The 17,135-nt window shown below is 50.6% G+C and overlaps 6 protein-coding genes across 6 annotated transcripts; 3 read left to right on the top strand and 3 right to left on the bottom strand.

Annotated features, from left to right (window-relative positions):
• Positions 1 to 886: 886 nt before the first annotated feature.
• Positions 887 to 4,596, top strand: FSUBG_6623 (kinase C; the record flags this gene model as incomplete). The annotated part of the gene is made up of 6 exons (XM_036684842.1): positions 887 to 1,271; positions 1,356 to 1,622; positions 1,681 to 2,667; positions 2,723 to 4,026; positions 4,080 to 4,485; positions 4,535 to 4,596. 6 exons carry the CDS (start codon positions 887 to 889, stop codon positions 4,594 to 4,596), a joined length of 3,411 nt encoding a protein of 1,136 aa, XP_036537916.1.
• Positions 4,597 to 5,200: 604 nt separating this feature from the next.
• On the bottom strand, positions 5,201 to 6,645 carry FSUBG_6622 (acyl dehydrogenase; the record flags this gene model as incomplete). Its single annotated transcript, XM_036684841.1, has 3 exons — positions 5,201 to 5,246; positions 5,299 to 6,480; positions 6,533 to 6,645. 3 exons carry the CDS (start codon positions 6,643 to 6,645, stop codon positions 5,201 to 5,203), a joined length of 1,341 nt encoding a protein of 446 aa, XP_036537915.1.
• A 758-nt stretch (positions 6,646 to 7,403) lies between these two features.
• Positions 7,404 to 8,032, top strand: FSUBG_6621 (30S ribosomal S12 protein; the record flags this gene model as incomplete). The annotated part of the gene is made up of 2 exons (XM_036684840.1): positions 7,404 to 7,877; positions 7,958 to 8,032. 2 exons carry the CDS (start codon positions 7,404 to 7,406, stop codon positions 8,030 to 8,032), a joined length of 549 nt encoding a protein of 182 aa, XP_036537914.1.
• Positions 8,033 to 8,388: 356 nt separating this feature from the next.
• FSUBG_6620 (alpha 1 2-mannosyltransferase) lies at positions 8,389 to 9,835 on the bottom strand (the record flags this gene model as incomplete). The annotated part of the gene is made up of 3 exons (XM_036684839.1): positions 8,389 to 8,453; positions 8,506 to 8,794; positions 8,843 to 9,835. 3 exons carry the CDS (start codon positions 9,833 to 9,835, stop codon positions 8,389 to 8,391), a joined length of 1,347 nt encoding a protein of 448 aa, XP_036537913.1.
• A 2,843-nt stretch (positions 9,836 to 12,678) lies between these two features.
• On the top strand, positions 12,679 to 15,179 carry FSUBG_6619 (DNA topoisomerase 2-associated pat1; the record flags this gene model as incomplete). The annotated part of the gene is made up of 2 exons (XM_036684837.1): positions 12,679 to 14,840; positions 14,891 to 15,179. 2 exons carry the CDS (start codon positions 12,679 to 12,681, stop codon positions 15,177 to 15,179), a joined length of 2,451 nt encoding a protein of 816 aa, XP_036537912.1.
• Positions 15,180 to 15,643: 464 nt separating this feature from the next.
• FSUBG_6618 (sulfite reductase beta subunit) lies at positions 15,644 to 16,913 on the bottom strand (the record flags this gene model as incomplete). The annotated part of the gene is made up of 2 exons (XM_036684836.1): positions 15,644 to 16,293; positions 16,343 to 16,913. 2 exons carry the CDS (start codon positions 16,911 to 16,913, stop codon positions 15,644 to 15,646), a joined length of 1,221 nt encoding a protein of 406 aa, XP_036537911.1.
• Between the last annotated feature and the right edge of the window lie 222 nt (positions 16,914 to 17,135).

Below are 17,135 nucleotides of genomic sequence, written 5' to 3'. Positions count from 1 at the left end.
TTTTTCTTTCTTTTTTGCACTGACCTCCTCTTTGTGTTTCCTAAAAAGGACCTCTATGTTTCTTGGATCTATCAGTTTCCTTGGACTTTTATTAGCTTACCGCTAAATCCGCCAGAGTTAGCTCAGTGTTACTGCGCTGTGTCCTGCTGTGTTCTGCTCGAGCATTGAATCCTTGGAAAACGCCCGATAAAAACCCCGCCAATTTTACCCCCTCCTCCACCGAGTGTCGATGCGATTTCCTAAGGTACCAACCAACTCTAGGAACTTATTGGATCACTGACGACATTTCTCACCTTTGACCTTCCAACCTACCACCTCTACCTAATCTCCCTGCCACCTGCCTGCCTGCCTGCCACTCAACACCTAACTAGGTACCTACCTAACTGCAGAGTACAGTACCTGCCCAAGGTAAGGCAAGGTACCACCATCATCTGCTTTTGGCAACGGCAGGCTTGATAAACCCAAACCCAAACTCTTTCCCCTCAACCTCCCCTCCCCTCCTCTCCCCCACCCGCCAGCTTCGGCCTCATCCACCTGAAGCGAAGCTTGACGGCGAAAACCTCCGCCAGCCATAAACCATCGTCGCGGACTCGCGCATACCTTAATTGCTCATACGCACCTGGGACACTCTGGCTCCCCTCGTTCCCTGTGCTTCCTTCCGCCCTGGTCCGGCTCTCATAGTTTAACGACATTCATTAACGATAACGACACACAAGACAAGACGTCACCTGTCTCGTCGTCTATTTTACCACCCACTCGCCCACCGTCGCCCGCTCATTATTGAGGCGTCGCCCTCACCACCTGATATCGGCTGTATTTTCAGCCATCCCCCCCTCCTCCAACCTCTTGTCGTCCAGCGCGAACGTATCGTGCAGCCACTTTCACCATGAATGACGATGATGCGATCCATAGCATCCACAAGAAGATCGAGCGCGAGAAGGCTCTCATCAACGCTGCCAATTCCATGAGAGCACAGACCAACAATGAAGCCGTTAGATCTCGTCTCGACTCACAGATGCGAGATGGTCGTCGCAATCTGCAGTTCTTTGAGGAGAAGCTGCGCGACATCCAGATGCGACGTGTGAACTCTGGTGTCGGGGACATGTCCCTTGGAGGATCTTCTGACGATGCTGGCGGTCCTCCTGCACCACCTCCCAAGGATTCCCGAGAAGATAAAGGATCTGATCTCATGCCTCCCCGCCATCCTTATGCTCCAGGTCCTCCTGGTGGTACGGCTCTTCCGAAGCCACGTCAAAATTTCACCAAGCTAGGTGCGTCGTTGCTGTGTCATCTCCATAGAAACTTCTCTGAGACTTTCCGTGTTTTCTGTACTGTGCTAATGTGAACGAAAACAGACTTGATCAAATATGATACACCGCATCTGGGACCCCGCATCCAGCTCATGTTGTCGCAGATTCAATTCAAGCTAAACGTCGAAGAACAATATCTTAAGGGTATCGAAAAGATGGTTCAGCTTTACGGTATGGAGGGAGACCGCAAAAGTAAGGCTGACGCGGCTGCCCGAAAAGTCGAAAGCAAGCAGAAGATTATACTGTTGAAGCAGGCACTCAAGAGATATGAAGAACTGCACATCGATGCGGATGTTGCCGACGCCCAAGATGGTGAGTTGACAAACACTGCAGCACTTCCTACTTTGACGACATATTGACAAAAGAGCAGACGATTCTATAAACGCCCCTAATCTGAGGAAGCCCCTAAGCGGACAACTATCGATTCGTATGCTGGCTATAAAGGATGTAGACCACCTAGCAACTGGCAGGTTTGCACGAGGGCCCGAGACCTTTATTGCCGTCAAGGTTGAGGATACCGTGATGGCTCGTACAAAGGCGACCAGAAACGATCGCTGGGAAGCCGAATACCATACCATCGAAGTTGACAAGGCCAACGAAATCGAGCTGACAGTTTACGACAAACCCGCTGAGCATGCCATGCCCATTGCTATGCTCTGGGTCCGAATCTCTGATATTGTCGAGGAAATGCGTCGTAAGAGGATCGAGGCTGAGATGAACAGTTCTGGATGGGTTTCGGCCGATAGAATGGGCAGCACCGGTGGTGGCGCCCCTTCACAGTTCCCCATGAGCCCATCTTCAGGCTCTTTTGGGCCAGGCTCTCCGGCAGGTGGCGGCGCGCAAGGAACAGAGACCGGTCCATTCGGGACTGCTGGTCCCCAGCCTCAAGTGCAAACTGGACCAATTGAAGAATGGTTTAACCTGGAGCCTACTGGGCAGATTCAACTTCAGTTGGCATTCAACAAGACTAACGCGAACAGCCGCCCCGTCGATCTCGGTCTTGGCCGAAAGGGAGCTGTTCGTCAACGCAAGGAAGAGGTTCACGAGATGTACGGACACAAGTTCGTACAACACCAGTTCTACAACATCATGCGTTGTGCGCTTTGCGGAGATTTCCTCAAGTACTCTGCAGGCATGCAGTGTGAGGATTGCAAGTACACTTGTCATACAAAGTGTTATTCCAGTGTGGTTACGAAGTGTATCAGCAAGAGTAACGCTGAGACCGATCCCGACGAGGAGAAGATCAACCATCGTATCCCGCACAGATTCAATCCTTATTCCAACATGACAGCAAACTGGTGCTGCCACTGTGGTTACATTCTGCCTTTTGGCAAGAAGAACTGCAGAAAGTGCTCAGGTATGTTTTCTTTGACTCTGTTTGCTGCTTTGTGAAACTCATTCTTTATTTGTAGAATGCAATCTTACTGCACACGCCCAGTGCGTTCACCTTGTTCCTGACTTCTGTGGCATGTCTATGGCTGTTGCCAATCAGATATTGGATGGGATAAGGTCACAGAAGCAGAGACAGGCAAAGGTGTCTTCACTAACAGAAAAGACTCTCCGGCCTGGAAAATCGAGCCCTACCAGCACTCACTCCCCGGCCCCCTCCTACTCCAGCTCATCCGCACCTCCCTATCAGCCAGGTCCTGCCTCACCTGAGGCAACTGAGGCTGCTAAGGTTATGTACTCGAACCAGACGACACCACGACCTGGCCATCCCGACCGAACCTCGTCTAGCTCAACGGCGGCGGCGGCAGCCTCTGCGGCTATGTCTGGAGGACCCGGAGGGGCCCAGAGACAACAGTCTGATTATGGACGTTACAGTGGAGGGTCTGACCAGCAACAAGACGATCCATATGCTCAAGGGGGCCAATACGGCGCAGGTCAGCAGCGTAAGTACAACCCGGCTGACTATGCCAACGTCAACCCTAGCTACGGAGGGCAGCCGCCAGCTCAGGCTCAGCGACCAGTGCAACAGCAGCCGGCTGCACAACAGCCTCCCCCCCAGCAACCGCTGCCTCCTGTGCCACAACACCAGCCCCAGCAGCAGCAAGCTGGTTACCAACAACAACCTGTACCAGCACATCAGCCCCAGTCACCGGAAGCAATGTCTCCTAAGCAGCCGTCTGCATCTGGTGGAAATAAGGCACCACTGCCTTTGGCTACAGACCCAGGTACTGGCCAACGGATCGGACTAGACCATTTCAACTTCTTGGCTGTACTAGGTAAGGGTAACTTTGGTAAGGTCATGCTTGCTGAAACGAAGCGATCTCGCAAGCTCTATGCTATCAAGGTGCTCAAGAAAGAGTTCATTATCGAGAATGATGAAGTGGAGAGCATTCGCTCTGAGAAGCGTGTGTTCCTGGTTGCCAACCGAGGTAGGCACCCATTCCTCACCAACCTGCACGCATGCTTCCAGACCGAGACCCGTGTGTACTTCGTAATGGAGTATGTTAGCGGTGGTGATCTGATGTTGCACATTCAGCGAGGCCAATTCGGCACCAAGCGTGCCCAATTCTACGCTGCAGAGGTTTGCTTGGCTCTTAAGTACTTCCATGAGAACGGTGTCATTTATCGTGATCTGAAGCTTGACAACATTCTGCTGGCACTTGACGGTCATGTCAAGATTGGTGATTATGGTCTGTGCAAGGAGGATATGTGGTATGGTTCGACAACAAGTACCTTCTGTGGTACTCCCGAGTTTATGGCTCCCGAGGTATGCCTATACTACCCAGTCCCTCCTTTTTCTTTGTGCTGATTTTTTTGCAGATTCTTCTCGATAAGAAGTACGGTCGTGCTGTTGATTGGTGGGCATTTGGCGTCCTGATCTATCAAATGCTTCTCCAACAATCGCCTTTCCGTGGAGAAGATGAGGATGAAATTTACGATGCCATTCTCGCGGATGAGCCACTTTACCCTATTCACATGCCCCGAGACTCGGTCTCTATTCTCCAGAAGCTGCTCACTCGTGAGCCTGACCAGCGACTCGGAAGCGGCCCAACTGATGCCCAGGAGGTGATGAGCCAGCCATTCTTCCGCAACATCAACTGGGACGACATCTACCACAAGAGAGTGCAGCCTCCTTTCATGCCTCAAATTAAGAGTGCTACTGATACCAGTAACTTCGACTCGGAATTCACCAGCGTTACTCCTGTGTTGACCCCAGTCCAGTCTGGTAAGTTCTGCAGCTTATGTGTTCTTGATCTTTCACTAACAATCACAAGTTCTATCACAAGCCATGCAAGAAGAATTCCGAGGCTTCTCCTACACAGCTGATTTTGATTAAGCGACTGGACTAACAAGATTGACGATTTTGCAATATTTTATCGGGACGATGGAGCCGCGATGGGGTTGTTGTCTTGTCTATCGGATACCCAGGGGCGATAGTGAAATAGATGGCCGGACACCGCGGGCAGGTGATGTCGGTACAGTGAACCCGGGATGGGCGTCTTATCCAGGCGCCCTCTTTCCACGTTCGCTGGGCCGCTTACAGCGGTTGGCTTTCAGGATATTGGTGGTTGGGCGAGTAAAACGTATGAGGGCATGATTGTACCGTGCCATATTGAGATGGTGAAGCAAGCGACTCTAGCAGTAGATGAGTATCGTATACAGCAGCATTTGAATGCATGTTAGTTAATAGAAACGAGAGAAGAGATAATCAAAAACGAGTTGGAGACGATGGTTTTAATTATGTGTTGCCCTGTACAGTGGTGATTGATGGTGTGCTCTATGACAAGATCTATCCATGTATTGTCTCATGATTCGGTTTTACATTGTCACAGGTGCATTTGGAGGTGCCAGGGGGCATTGACATATTTTAGATATTTTTTTAACCTAATTTTTGTTATTCCATTTATACCTCCGTCTCTTTCTAGATTTTTTCTATCGTTCTACGATGTGTACTGCTTCTGTAGGAGCTTGGCAATAGTGGTAAGTCTATAGAACGTTAGTATTCGCTTCGAGATGTACCTATTAGACTGGAACTTACTGGATGTTGCTGGTACCCTCATAAATGGCACCGATCTTGCTGTCACGGAAGTACTTCTCAGCAAGACCCTCACGGACAAAGCCCATGCCACCCATCCACTCAACGGCGGAGCTACTGACACGGCCAGCGACCTGAGAAGCGTAGAGCTTGGCCATGGCAGCATCCTTGACAAAGTCCTCTCCAGCCTCCTTCTTGCGAGCAGCAGTGTAGACAAGAGCGCGAGCGGCAGTGATCTCAGTGTAGGCCTGGGCGAGTTGGTGCTGCATACCCTGGAACTCACCAACGAGAGACCCGAACTGCTTGCGGTCGTTCCAGACGTAGCGAGCAGCGTTCTCGAAAGCACCAAGAGCCAGACCAGTCATCTGAGCAGCGATACCAATTCGGCCCTCGTTGAGAAGGGCAATAGCGTACTTGTAACCGTGGCCACGCTCTCCGAGGAGATTCTCCTTGGGGATCACAACGTCGTCGAAGTTGATGACGCATGTGCTTGAGGCGCGAATGCCGAGCTTCTTCTCCTTCTTAGCAATAGAGAAACCCTTGGTACCCTTCTCGACGATGAAGGCAGTGATTCCCTTGTAGCCCTTGCTGGGGTCGAGGTTGGCGAAGACAATGAAGAATTCAGCCTCCTTGGAGTTTGTGATCCACATCTTGCTACCCGAGATCTTGAAACCGTCAGCGGTCTCAGTAGCTCTTGTAGCCATGGCAAAAGCATCGGAACCAGAGACAGGCTCAGAGAGACAGAAAGAGGCGACAGTGTTTGTCGCAAGGCGAGGGAGGTACTTCTTCTTGATAGCAGTTGAGGCGTACTTGATAATGGCTGTGTTGCAGAGGGTGTTGTGCACATCAACCAGGACGGAAACGGAGGGGTCTGCGCGGGCAAGCTCCTCAATGGCGATAATGGCGGAAGTGAAGTTCATTCCGGCACCTCCGTACTCCTCGGGGATCTCAATACCCATGAGACCCTGCTCGAACAGCTGCTCGACAATGGCAGGGTCCATCTCCTCAGCCTCGTCCATGTCACGCGCACGAGGAAGAATCACATCTGTAGAGAACTTGGAGACGGTGTCGGCCATGGCGGCCTCGATCTCAGAGAGGTGAGTGATGGGTGTGGGAGGGATCTCGGAGATGTCGATTTGCTCATTGCGGCGGATGGATGTTGTAGATAGAGGACGAGCAGTGTTGCTTAAGCGCAGAGTTAGCGATTGCTTCTGATCATTCTCAAAATTGCACTCACAGGCTTATTCTCGTCAATGTTCGGGGAGCGGTGGCTCGTGTGGTGATGCGCTGTGTAAGACCTCGACCGCCCTGTAGCGCAGGGCGCACGACTCGAGAAAATGACGAAGACATGGTGAGATTCGCGGTGTTGAGGAGAAGAGTGAGGAAGAGCGGTGACTATGTCAGAGAAAAGGAAGAGAAGAGAAGAGAAGTAGGGAGCTGAAGTGGCTAAGTTAGATCGAGGCGTGAGGCGGGTATGTTAGACGTCTGACGATCACAAGCCAAAAGCGACAACCAACAAGGCAAGATCTTGCTTGGTATAGTATGAAACAAGAAGACGAAGGCGATAAGAGAAGAGAACAAGAAGGTCAAGATCTGAATTATTTTAGCCTCGGTATATACAAATCATCCACTGCTCCCCGTAGTTACACGCCCTTCCCTTTATACGGCTGAAGCGGTTGAACAATCTCGCTGCTCGGCCTAGACCAGCCGAGGATAACCACCGAGGTCGTGGATGTCTTCGGTTGTACAGCGGTAATGGAACTTGGCTTGACTTGACTTTGTTTGACTTGGATCGATTTGGGGAAATCTGTTAGCCAATGCGGGATGGAGATGGGGACGATTGCGGGGTGTACAAAGATGCACCGGCGATTAACCGCTGACGTCAAGGATCGAGGTGGGGCATGATAGATTCCATGTGGCATGTGATCTGAGCCCGGAGAAACGAAACATCCGAGGCTCTATCACGTGACACAGCTTTGAGAGGCTGAGATTTTGATATCGGCATTGGATGAGCTTGATATTGGGATAGCGAAGGGCGGAATACGGAACCAATTCGACCACTCCCCACGACAAATCAACCCGATCAGACCATTGACGACTCGCCCAACATGGTCGGCTCCATCCTCCGCCAGTTCTTCTCCCCAGCGACACGCCGTCCCCTTACCACAGCCCTCTCAACACCACCAAGCCGGCTGATCCAACCAACCATTCGAACATTCACAACCTCAGCACCCCGCGCATTCGCTCCCACCACAGCTCGTCCGGCGACATTGAACCAAGTACTCCGCGGTATCCGAAAGGGAAAGCGCGCACGCCACGCTGTCTCTCCTGCTCTGTCCAACACAAACTGTCCCGCTCTCAAGGGTGTCTGTCTGCGTGTTGGTGTTGTTCGACCAAAGAAGCCCAACTCTGGTGAGCGAAAAACCGCTCGTGTAAAGCTTTCTACTGGAGCTGTTGTTACGGCGTATATTCCTGGCGAGGGACACAATATCCAGCAGCATAGTGTTGTGTTGGTGCGAGGTGGACGTGCACAGGATTGTCCTGGTGTGAGATACCATCTTGTTCGAGGAGCTCTGGATCTGGTACGTGCATTGCCTGTTGGCCTTTCAAATTGAATTTCTGGCCACGTTGATGAGAAGCATTGAGATACTAACTACTCCAGGGTGGTGTTGCGAGCCGAACAACAAGTCGAAGCAAGTACGGCACCAAGAAACCCAAGAAGGCCACAGTTGGTTAAACAATTTTGCATACGGATTTCAAATGGACGAATTAGGTCAAAAGATGGCAAAGCGATGATACAAGACATGTGTCAAAACCAATAGACCTGGCTACAGCCATGTAATGATATTGTACACTATTTCGAGCATTCAAGAAAGCATTCAAACGATCCCAGAACATTCTTGATTCATACACTCTAACATGATCAAAAGCTGTCCAAAGTGCTTCAAACCCAGACGCCTGTTGTTGGTTCCCGCAAGAACATCACCCAATGCCGACCCATTGTGTGCAGCCCAGAAATCATGCAGACAATCAATCGAGCATTACGACCTGTATGATACAACCCTATACAACCCCGTGTTAATAATATTTTGTCTACTGCTGCTTCTCGTAGCCCTTGGGCTTCTCCATGCCGTTGAGCTCGAAGAATCGAGAAGTGCCTGTTGCTCGGTTAGCTTATGATTCTGAAACAGGCTTCACAGAAAAACTTACAAGAGTAACCCTTCCAGTCAAAGTTGTTATCGGGGTTGCAGTGGCAACGTAGATCCAGACGTCGCTGCTCGTCGGTGGGGCAGTGAGTGAAAGGAACGTGGTAGTAGGCGATATCCTCGAAGAAGTGAATCTGCTCCTTCTTAAGGAGAAGACCAGCAGCGATAGAGTGGACAGGAGCATCACCCCAGCGCTCATAGAAGAAACCACCGTCCTTGTCAAGAGACTCGAAGAAATCGAGATAAGGCTTGCTGCGGAGCCAAGACAAGCTACCAACCTCAAAGTTGGACCACTAAACTCAATTAGATGTGAAACGGGTAATGACTAGAGCTTAACTTACAAAATGGCACTTGTTGTAGTTCTCACCACCATCATCACTGAGAAAACGCATGGAGTTGTCGGAAGAGATATGCTCGGGGTGGTTCTGCATGAACTTCTTGGTGCTAGCCCAGAGGGTAGGAATGGTGTCGATGTACTCGTAAAGAGAGAGAACGAAGCTGTACTTCTTGTTGTTCTCGTGCATGACACGGAAGGGGTCATAGTGGATGTCACAGAAGAGCTTGACGGAGGGCTCAACACGCCAGTAGTACTCATAGTTCATCATAAGTTCCTGTCGGAAGAAGAAACCAGACTCGAATCGGCACATGTGACGGTAGCTGATGGAATCACCATAGATGATCTTTCGCTCGTGCATATCCTCACGAACCTTGCGGGCCTTCTCCTGGTCAATCCACTCAGGGAAAGACCAGTGCTTCTCGGGAATCAGACCATAGTGAGTCTTACCGGAGCAGAGAGAGGTGGTGACCTTCTTGAACTGCTCATCGAAAGGCTTGTCGTTAAGGAAGACCCAGTCGTAGTTGTATCGGCGGTTGAAGCGATCCTCGACTTGTCGAATGGACTCGGCAATCTCCCAGACGTCCTGGTTTCGAGCAAGAGTGACAAATGTAGCGTTCATACGGGGACCGGGAGCAGTGCCCTGGAGGTTGCTCCAGCCAGGGTCGTTGGGGGACATAGCCAGAGGAGCCTCAGCAAGCTCGCCTGAAGCAGGACCCTTCTTGGGAGTCTGAGGAGCAGGAATAGCAGGGGCATCGCCAGCAGCACCGGCAGGCTTCTGAGCGGGAGCGTCGTCCTTGGTGAGGGCAGTGTCTCCCTCCTCAGCAACAGGTGCTTGCTGGCCAGGGAAGTTGACGTTGTTACCGGCAACAGGGGATTTGGGGATGGTGCCAGGAGCTTGCTGCTGATTGCTGGGGCTTCCAGGACCGCCTGGGAAGTTACCGACACTGCCAGGAACGGGGATGGTATCGATCTTGGAATTGGAGAAGAAGTAGAACATAGTGAGCGTCTAAAGGAGTCGGGTTAGCAGGCGGCGACGTAAGCCATCATGAGCATCTAAACCCATGGGACACGAATGACCAAGGCGACGTACAAAAAGCGCGAGCGCAATATAGCGCACGTAGCGCGTATGACCTACAGCCATGGCGAAAGAAGAATTGACGATACGAAATCGTCAACACAAGAAGAGTTCAAATGAAGTGGGAGGTTTGAACAGAAAACAAAGAAAGAAGAAAGATGGATGATCCAAAGTCGATGTTTCGGTGGCAGCGCGCACGGGGAAAAAAGACACCTATAGCACCTAACTAGCAGCCCGCCTGGACAGTTACGTTAGTAGGGAGCCGGGGACTGAGGGGCTCCAGTAAAAGGAATGGTCGGTGATCTTTCTGAACTAAAAAAAGATGGTCGACCTCGTTAGTCCTTGACGAAGCGAAGAATAAGGCCAATGTCGTGAACCAGAGCAAGTACGGAGTATTAAGGAGAGAAAAAGGGATGGTTTACGATAATGGATGAGTATTCACGAATGGGGCCTGTGTAGAAAAGTATCTACTTATTCTAATACAAAAAAAGACAATTGGAATCTATGGCATGCAACAAGTTGCTGGAGAGCACTGGAATGAGATGAACAACGTGTTCTGGGGGAACAAGCCTGGGCGGCCCTTGATCGTCAATTCTAGGCAAAGTCAGGTACACACGGCGACCAGAGAGGCACAGCTTGTCCTGATAAGAAGAGGATGACTCTAGGTATCTTCGGTAGGGGCTTGGAGGTAAAATACCTGATTTTCCGATACTTGGCAGCACTAGAATGAAGTATTCACAAAATGATATGTACTTGGTCACCCCTGGTGTCCAGGGGGCGTATCCCGTCTGTTAGCGCATCTCAGCTTCGATTAATGGCTTCTGTGTCAAACTATTGCCGAGTCCAGACGCTTTTGGAGTGAGTCTAATGACATTGGCTCCAATGCAATAGTTAGACACGTAGCAAACTTTTTTCAGCTTATCCTCTCTCCCAAGTCCGTTCAAAGAAAGGTGGAATCTTTGTTCGTTGTCAAGATTACGACGACATGCAGCAAGCAGGAGACCTGATCTGTTTACAGGGATGCCCCAACCTTAGAAATCTCCATTGCCATCGACTTGATCCAGATATAACAGCTCGTTTGGGTTGCGCCATGCGCCTCTTGCAGAATGTTCAGGAATGGGGGATCTGCAGTTGTTCAAGCCTCATAATCGAGAAGGTTTCTCTGCAGCAAATCGAGGCCTGGATTGGGAAAAGTGTTACACGTCGAATGCATCACCAGTTTTTCTCGTATCGCTGAATGAGATGGAGGTGCCCCTTTTTACGTTTCCTGGGCTTGTTTTAGGTTGGCAGCTTACATACAGCCCAGGAACCTTGCGTCAAAAGGAACGCTGCAACCAGCCTGTAATATTCCCGATTTCCCATCGCCTCTCCACCGTATGAGGTAGCCAGTTGTTTATTGTTGGTTTCTGGAGCCGTTCGTTCCGTTTTTGTTATCTGTTAGTTGACCTCTTCAACCTTGGACTGAGTCTCTGGGCTCATCTCCTTGATCATTGATCGATAGCCTCAATAACCTTATTCAGGCTAATTGACTCATTGTTTATTCCCATTAATGCTTCGCCTAAGATCTGTGACTTTACTATCAAGAACCCTCTTCTGGACCACTCGTATCCTACGACATCAATAAGATTGAATTCCTATTTGGGCCTGAGTATTCTAGAATGATACAAGTAAGTGTCAATTAAAACCGTCATTGGAGTGATTGACATCCATGTATATCTTATAACAGAGGCCTAACACGACGAAGTACCTTTTCTTGCCAATATTATGATATCTTCATCCTTTTATATAGGCAATCTCTTTCATATTCTCATAGTTTTATATGTGTCCTAGTCTAAACTTGTAAATAATGTACAAGCCTTGGATGATTTTTCGTCCCAATTGCATGGACTCGAAGAAGTCCAACAATACCATCACGTGAGCAATCACGTGAATCCATGCACCCTTCATCCAGCCGCATGTGGGGAAGCGGGCTTGGAGAACAACGTTGGCACTTCGTCGCATCATCGTCGGTATCAGAGCTTCGCCGCGCATCAACATCGCAGCTCGCTCTCTCCCAAGCGGCTGTCTACCCTTTTCGCTTGCAAAGCTCATTGATAGAGTTTTCTAACACTTCTAACAACCTCTCCACAGCCAACATTGCGCTATATTCGCATGCTTGGCCACGATACAAACATCTTGAACCTATTTTACTGGAAGACATCATGATAGATTTGTGCGCGCTGAACGATCCTGAACATATCTCATTCTCTTAGTGGTGAGTGGATTTACTTCAGCTGTTGCTTTCCTACCCTGCTCGCTTCCCCTGGCCTGGTCATTGCTGGATGTATATGTCCGGGACGGAAACCCTTCGACGCCCTTGGACCTAAGGACGAATTCTGCGTTGCACAAGCTTCCCCCAACGCGAGACTCTCACAGGTGGCTCAAACGTCGGAAAAGCACTTCTTTTCCATGTCGGTGGTGATTTGCGCCAGATGATGGACAGTGAAACAGAGTCCAGCAGCTTCGACCAGGACAGGACCATGCAAGAAAAGGATAGAGCGTGAGATAAAGTATAGAGAAATCCGCATCGCAGTCGTCACGAAAACTCTATTAGCGACCCGAATATTTGGGACAGGAAGCTTGATATCTGGTCCAGGGAGGTTATGGGGCGTTTCCTGAGGATGCCGCGGGCGGGGCACGGAGCTCAAAGCGACTACAGTTGACTGGCGTTTGTACTAATTTCTTTCATAGTACAATCGACGTCCACTTGCCCAAATTCTTTCAAAATGTCCTTCTTCGGTTTCGACACCACGCGCCATAACACGGCTGCGCCTGGCTTCTCCCAATCTCACGATCCATTTGCTGGTTTGTCTGGCAGGGATGGCGATGATGATGCTTTAGACTTCGAGGAGACTTATGACGGTCTTGGTGACCAGCTCGAAGAGACTGGAGACGCATTCAACGACGACACTTTCGGTGACAGTGGCCCGGCAGTCTCTCGCAGTGCTGGCAAGGACTTCGACTTCTTTGGTCAGACTGCCAAGGTTGCCGATGCGATTGATGAGGAGCATCTTCGCTACAATCGCCAAGGACCTGCAGTTAAACCCGCTGCTTCTGCTCAGGCTCATTCTTCCGTCAACCAATATGCCTCGGCCGACTACCAGTCTTACTACTCTAACCAACCTTACCAGCAACAGTCTTACCAACAGCAACAGCCTGTCCGATCTGGTTACGAGAAGTACCGCGAGCCCGAAGCGCTCCCCGATCTCCATGTTGACCGAAGCATCTGGGGCATTGGGCCATCTAAGCCAGCCCAGCAAGCATCGCCTGCCCCGGCTCCTACAGCTCAGTCTGCCCAGCATGCGTCCAGTCGCAAAGTCATGAGCTTGGAAGAGGTCGAGGCCGCCATGCGATCTCAGCCCAAGCAGCAGACACCTCAGCCACATGCTGCAGATCTTTCCTATCAGAAGCCACCTCCCGGGTTTACTGCTCATCAGCAACAGCCTCCTCAAGCTCATAGTCATGGCCATCCGGTGACTATCCTGCAGAGGCCCCAAAGCACTCAATCGAAGCCCACGCCTCCAGCCCCGGGCCTTCAGGCGACTCCCGCTCAGCATCAGCAACAGGTCCATGCCAACCCGACCCAGATTCTGCAGAATCCCAACCGCGCCGATCCAGATGCGCATGTTCCACCTCAGCCTGGACACAACTCCAAGCAGTCCCATGGCGCCATCCCTAATGCCGCGCAGTTGCAAGCTCATCCCCATATTCAACAAATGTCGGAGGAAGAGAAGGCCGCCTATCTGGATCAAGAGACCAAGAGGGCTAAGCGAAACCACAAGATCTGGCTTCTGTCGAAGGACAACGGTTTGATGACTCCCCAGGACAAGAATTTCATCACCCGTATCCAGCTCCAGCAGCTCGTTTCCGCTACCGGCAATCCTGTTGAAGGATCTGATGCCTCAATCGCCGAGGACTTCTACTACCAGGTCTACAGCCATATTCGAGCCGGTCAGCGTCAAAACCCCAGCCAGCCTCTGAGCAACTTTGCCCAGACATATCTCTACCAGACTGGTAGTCGTCAGGGTGGTATGCGTCGCCATGGACGTCCCGCTGAGAACCACCTCCAACGAATGGAGCAGCAGGTACAGCGCGCTGTTGAAGCTGCCAAGAACAAGCCAAAGAACCCTCAGCTGGTCATTGCAGGTAGTCTAGGAAAGATCTCCTTCAGCAACGCGAAGACTCCTAAGCCCCTCCTCAGCATCAAGCGCACCGAGAGCGAGCATCAGCGCCCCAATAATGGCAAAAAGGGATCAAGCCTTGATCGAAAGACCATTCTTCGAAACGTTGAGAAGGTTTATCAGACTCTGATGCAAATCGAGGACCATGTTCGGCTTATCCCACCACCTATGACCGGCCCCGATGAGGAGCTTGAGAACAAGCACAAGGAGTGGGCCACCATTCTAGAGACCTACAATGCCAGGCTCTGGCAAGAGCTCAAGGTCCATGAGCAGATAGGAGTCGTTGTTCCTCATCCGTTCATCGCTTTCCTGTCTTGTGCCAAGGGTGAGAAGGCCATTCCTCGTCTTTTCCCTCATCTTTCTTTTGAACAACGAACTACTATCTTGACCATGATTATCTATCATCTCGACCAATTGGATGTCGTCCAGGGTGCTGCTATTACACCGGGCGAGGTGACAACCATCAACTCACGAATGCGAGAGAAGATTGAACTTTTCATCTCTACTGTCATGCCATCGCTGATGCAATATTTCAACGACACTGGCCTGGATATTGTTGATGGAGTTTTGAATCTAATTGCTACCAAGCTCAACGTCGATCTTATTGCTCGATCAAGAATTGGCGTGTCAATGTTGACACTTATTCTCAGTCGTGCCGTGCTTCTCAAACAGACAGGCGCCGGCACTCCTGAGCAGTGGAATAACTGGTATGTAAATTCCTGGACCGTGAATCACAGGTTTGACTAACAAGCATCAGGGATCGAACATTTGAGATCTTGTTCACTAGACTCGAACCTTCACTGCCTTACATTTTCCCTGGTAGCGTCAACACTGGAGAGGATGTCTATGTATGGCAGCTTCTTGCTGCTATGGGCGTCAGCGCCACTCACGATCAACAAACTCGTCTGGTTCTTGCTGTCAAGGACCGTGTGCTCGACACTGTCACTGTTTCGAAGACGCTCCCTCCTGCTATGGGAGCAGAGCGACTGAACAGTGTCAACTTGTTCATGCGATCCATTGGTTTGGATGTCGAGCTTCTCCAGTAAACATATGTTTTATGAGCATGCATACAGGCTATTGTCGGTGATTCTTGGGCTTTTTTCTTGGGCTGGCATATAAGAGCGCTCAAGACGACCGGGATATGCAGGATGCAACACAACACAACAAACAGGGTTTACATGCTGGCGAAAATATTATTGGGAGCGGTCCAGCGTATAGGCATACTGGGTGTACATAATTACTAACCCATGATATGGCGAGCGCTTAGCGCTTTCATGTATACCGGCATTACAGCCGGATGATCTTTACTAACTCATGGGGAGAGTTTGGGAGGACTCTTGTCCATTGAGGAAATAGGTTATATCGTATTTGCAAATTTTACGCGTGTTTGGCAAAACTTTTCTATACTGTGACCTTTGAATTCTTTATATAAAGTTGATAGATCCTTTGCGCCGTCCCATGCAACCTATTTAGTCCCCTGAGTTTATTCCTAGCACCAAACTTTCACTCTTCATCCATCAACGTTGGCTGTTTTTGAAGCTGTAGCTCGAGGTCTGCCTCCCCGTCGAGGAACGGTCCCCGCCGCTCCACCTCGTGGTCGAAGCTTGGGCTTTCGTGCCTCGTCCGCCCCTGGCGCAGGTTGGTCTGGCTGTTTGGCGGGAGCAATTGGCTTGGGATCTTCTTTAACAGGTTCTGGCGCGGGTTGTGGCTTCTTGATACCACTAACAGCCTCAAGAAGCTCATCGTCATCCCATCGACGAGCGAACTTTGGCACAGATTCCTCAAGGGGTGGCTCATTTTCCTCCGCATCATCGGCTTTCTCTGCTTCTTCCGCGGCCTCCTCTTGAGCGGGCCGCAGGAAAAGGCTTTCGTTATAAACCTCCCAGGCAGCCTCCTCATTCTCATCTGTGTAGTGCATAGTTCGCCAATGCTCTGTCTGCACAGCTCGTAGACGATCAGCCATGGTTTCGGTGGTAACCGTATCCCCATCGCCAGTAGCCTTGACAGTCATGTGAATTGCGCGAGCAGTGCCGGTTGCTGTGCTGGGCGCCGACTCCTTGGTAGCGGCGTCTTGGCGTGCTTGTTGGACAGTTGCGTCGATGTGGTGAAGTTGTGGGCGTAGATGGACAAGTGATGATACAGGTGTGAGATGCAAGTCCTCTGGCAATCGGTTAGAAGATATATGGACTCAAGAGCCAATGTGACTTACTGCCTTGAAAGACACCAACCATATGCTGAACCTCCTTATACTCAGGATACTGTCCACCAAGGGTCTGTGTCCGAAGCACTTTATCTTGCCTAACGGCTTCTGTCCAATCCATGTTCTCCTGTTCATCCTCGGCCTTTTTCCTGCCACCTCGAGCCTGGACCGTACCGAAGCCAAAACCACCAGCCAAGCCATGGCTGCCGCCGTTCTTTGTCGCCATAGAAGCATGCAATGTCTTTCCCCATTTTTGACCCTTCTCGCGGTCATAAGCGACTGTGTTGTCGAGAGGTACATCGACTTCAACCATACCAGCTTGAGCCTTCACGCGCAATTCGGTTGGCGGAGGTCGTTGAGAGTCATCGGTTCGGTTTGGATGTTGGAGAACAAGAAGACGGCGGCCTAAAGGTAGAGACGGGTTGATAAAGACGTTGTATGTTGCGGTGACGGGGTCATCGTCGTCGTCGTCTATCGTGGTGGGATTAATGGCTGTGGAGGGCTTGACGCCTGAGTCGACATCCATATCATCGATGTCCATTGAGGCCGTGGGAGCCGGTGTATTCGACGTTGAAGACATGTTATGAAATTATCTGTATGGAAATAAAGCTTTCCTGCAAAAATTGCCAGTCAAGAACCTGACTAGGCCTTATGATTCGCTTTCAGTTTGTATGACTCTATGTCCTCTCCAGGCTCGCTTTGCGACAACCACAATGCGCAGCTGTTTCTAGGATGCGTTTGGCTCGTATGTCGATACCGAGTATATATACGGGGCTTTTACCAGTATCTTAAGCTTCGGCGT

The sequence above is a fragment of the Fusarium subglutinans genome (genome assembly GCF_013396075.1).
Source record: "Fusarium subglutinans strain NRRL 66333 chromosome Unknown NRRL66333_c0000069, whole genome shotgun sequence".
Classification (NCBI taxonomy): domain Eukaryota; kingdom Fungi; phylum Ascomycota; class Sordariomycetes; order Hypocreales; family Nectriaceae; genus Fusarium; species Fusarium subglutinans.
The sequence above is the reverse complement of the archived record's forward strand: the minus strand, read 5'-3'. Positions and strand labels throughout refer to the sequence as shown.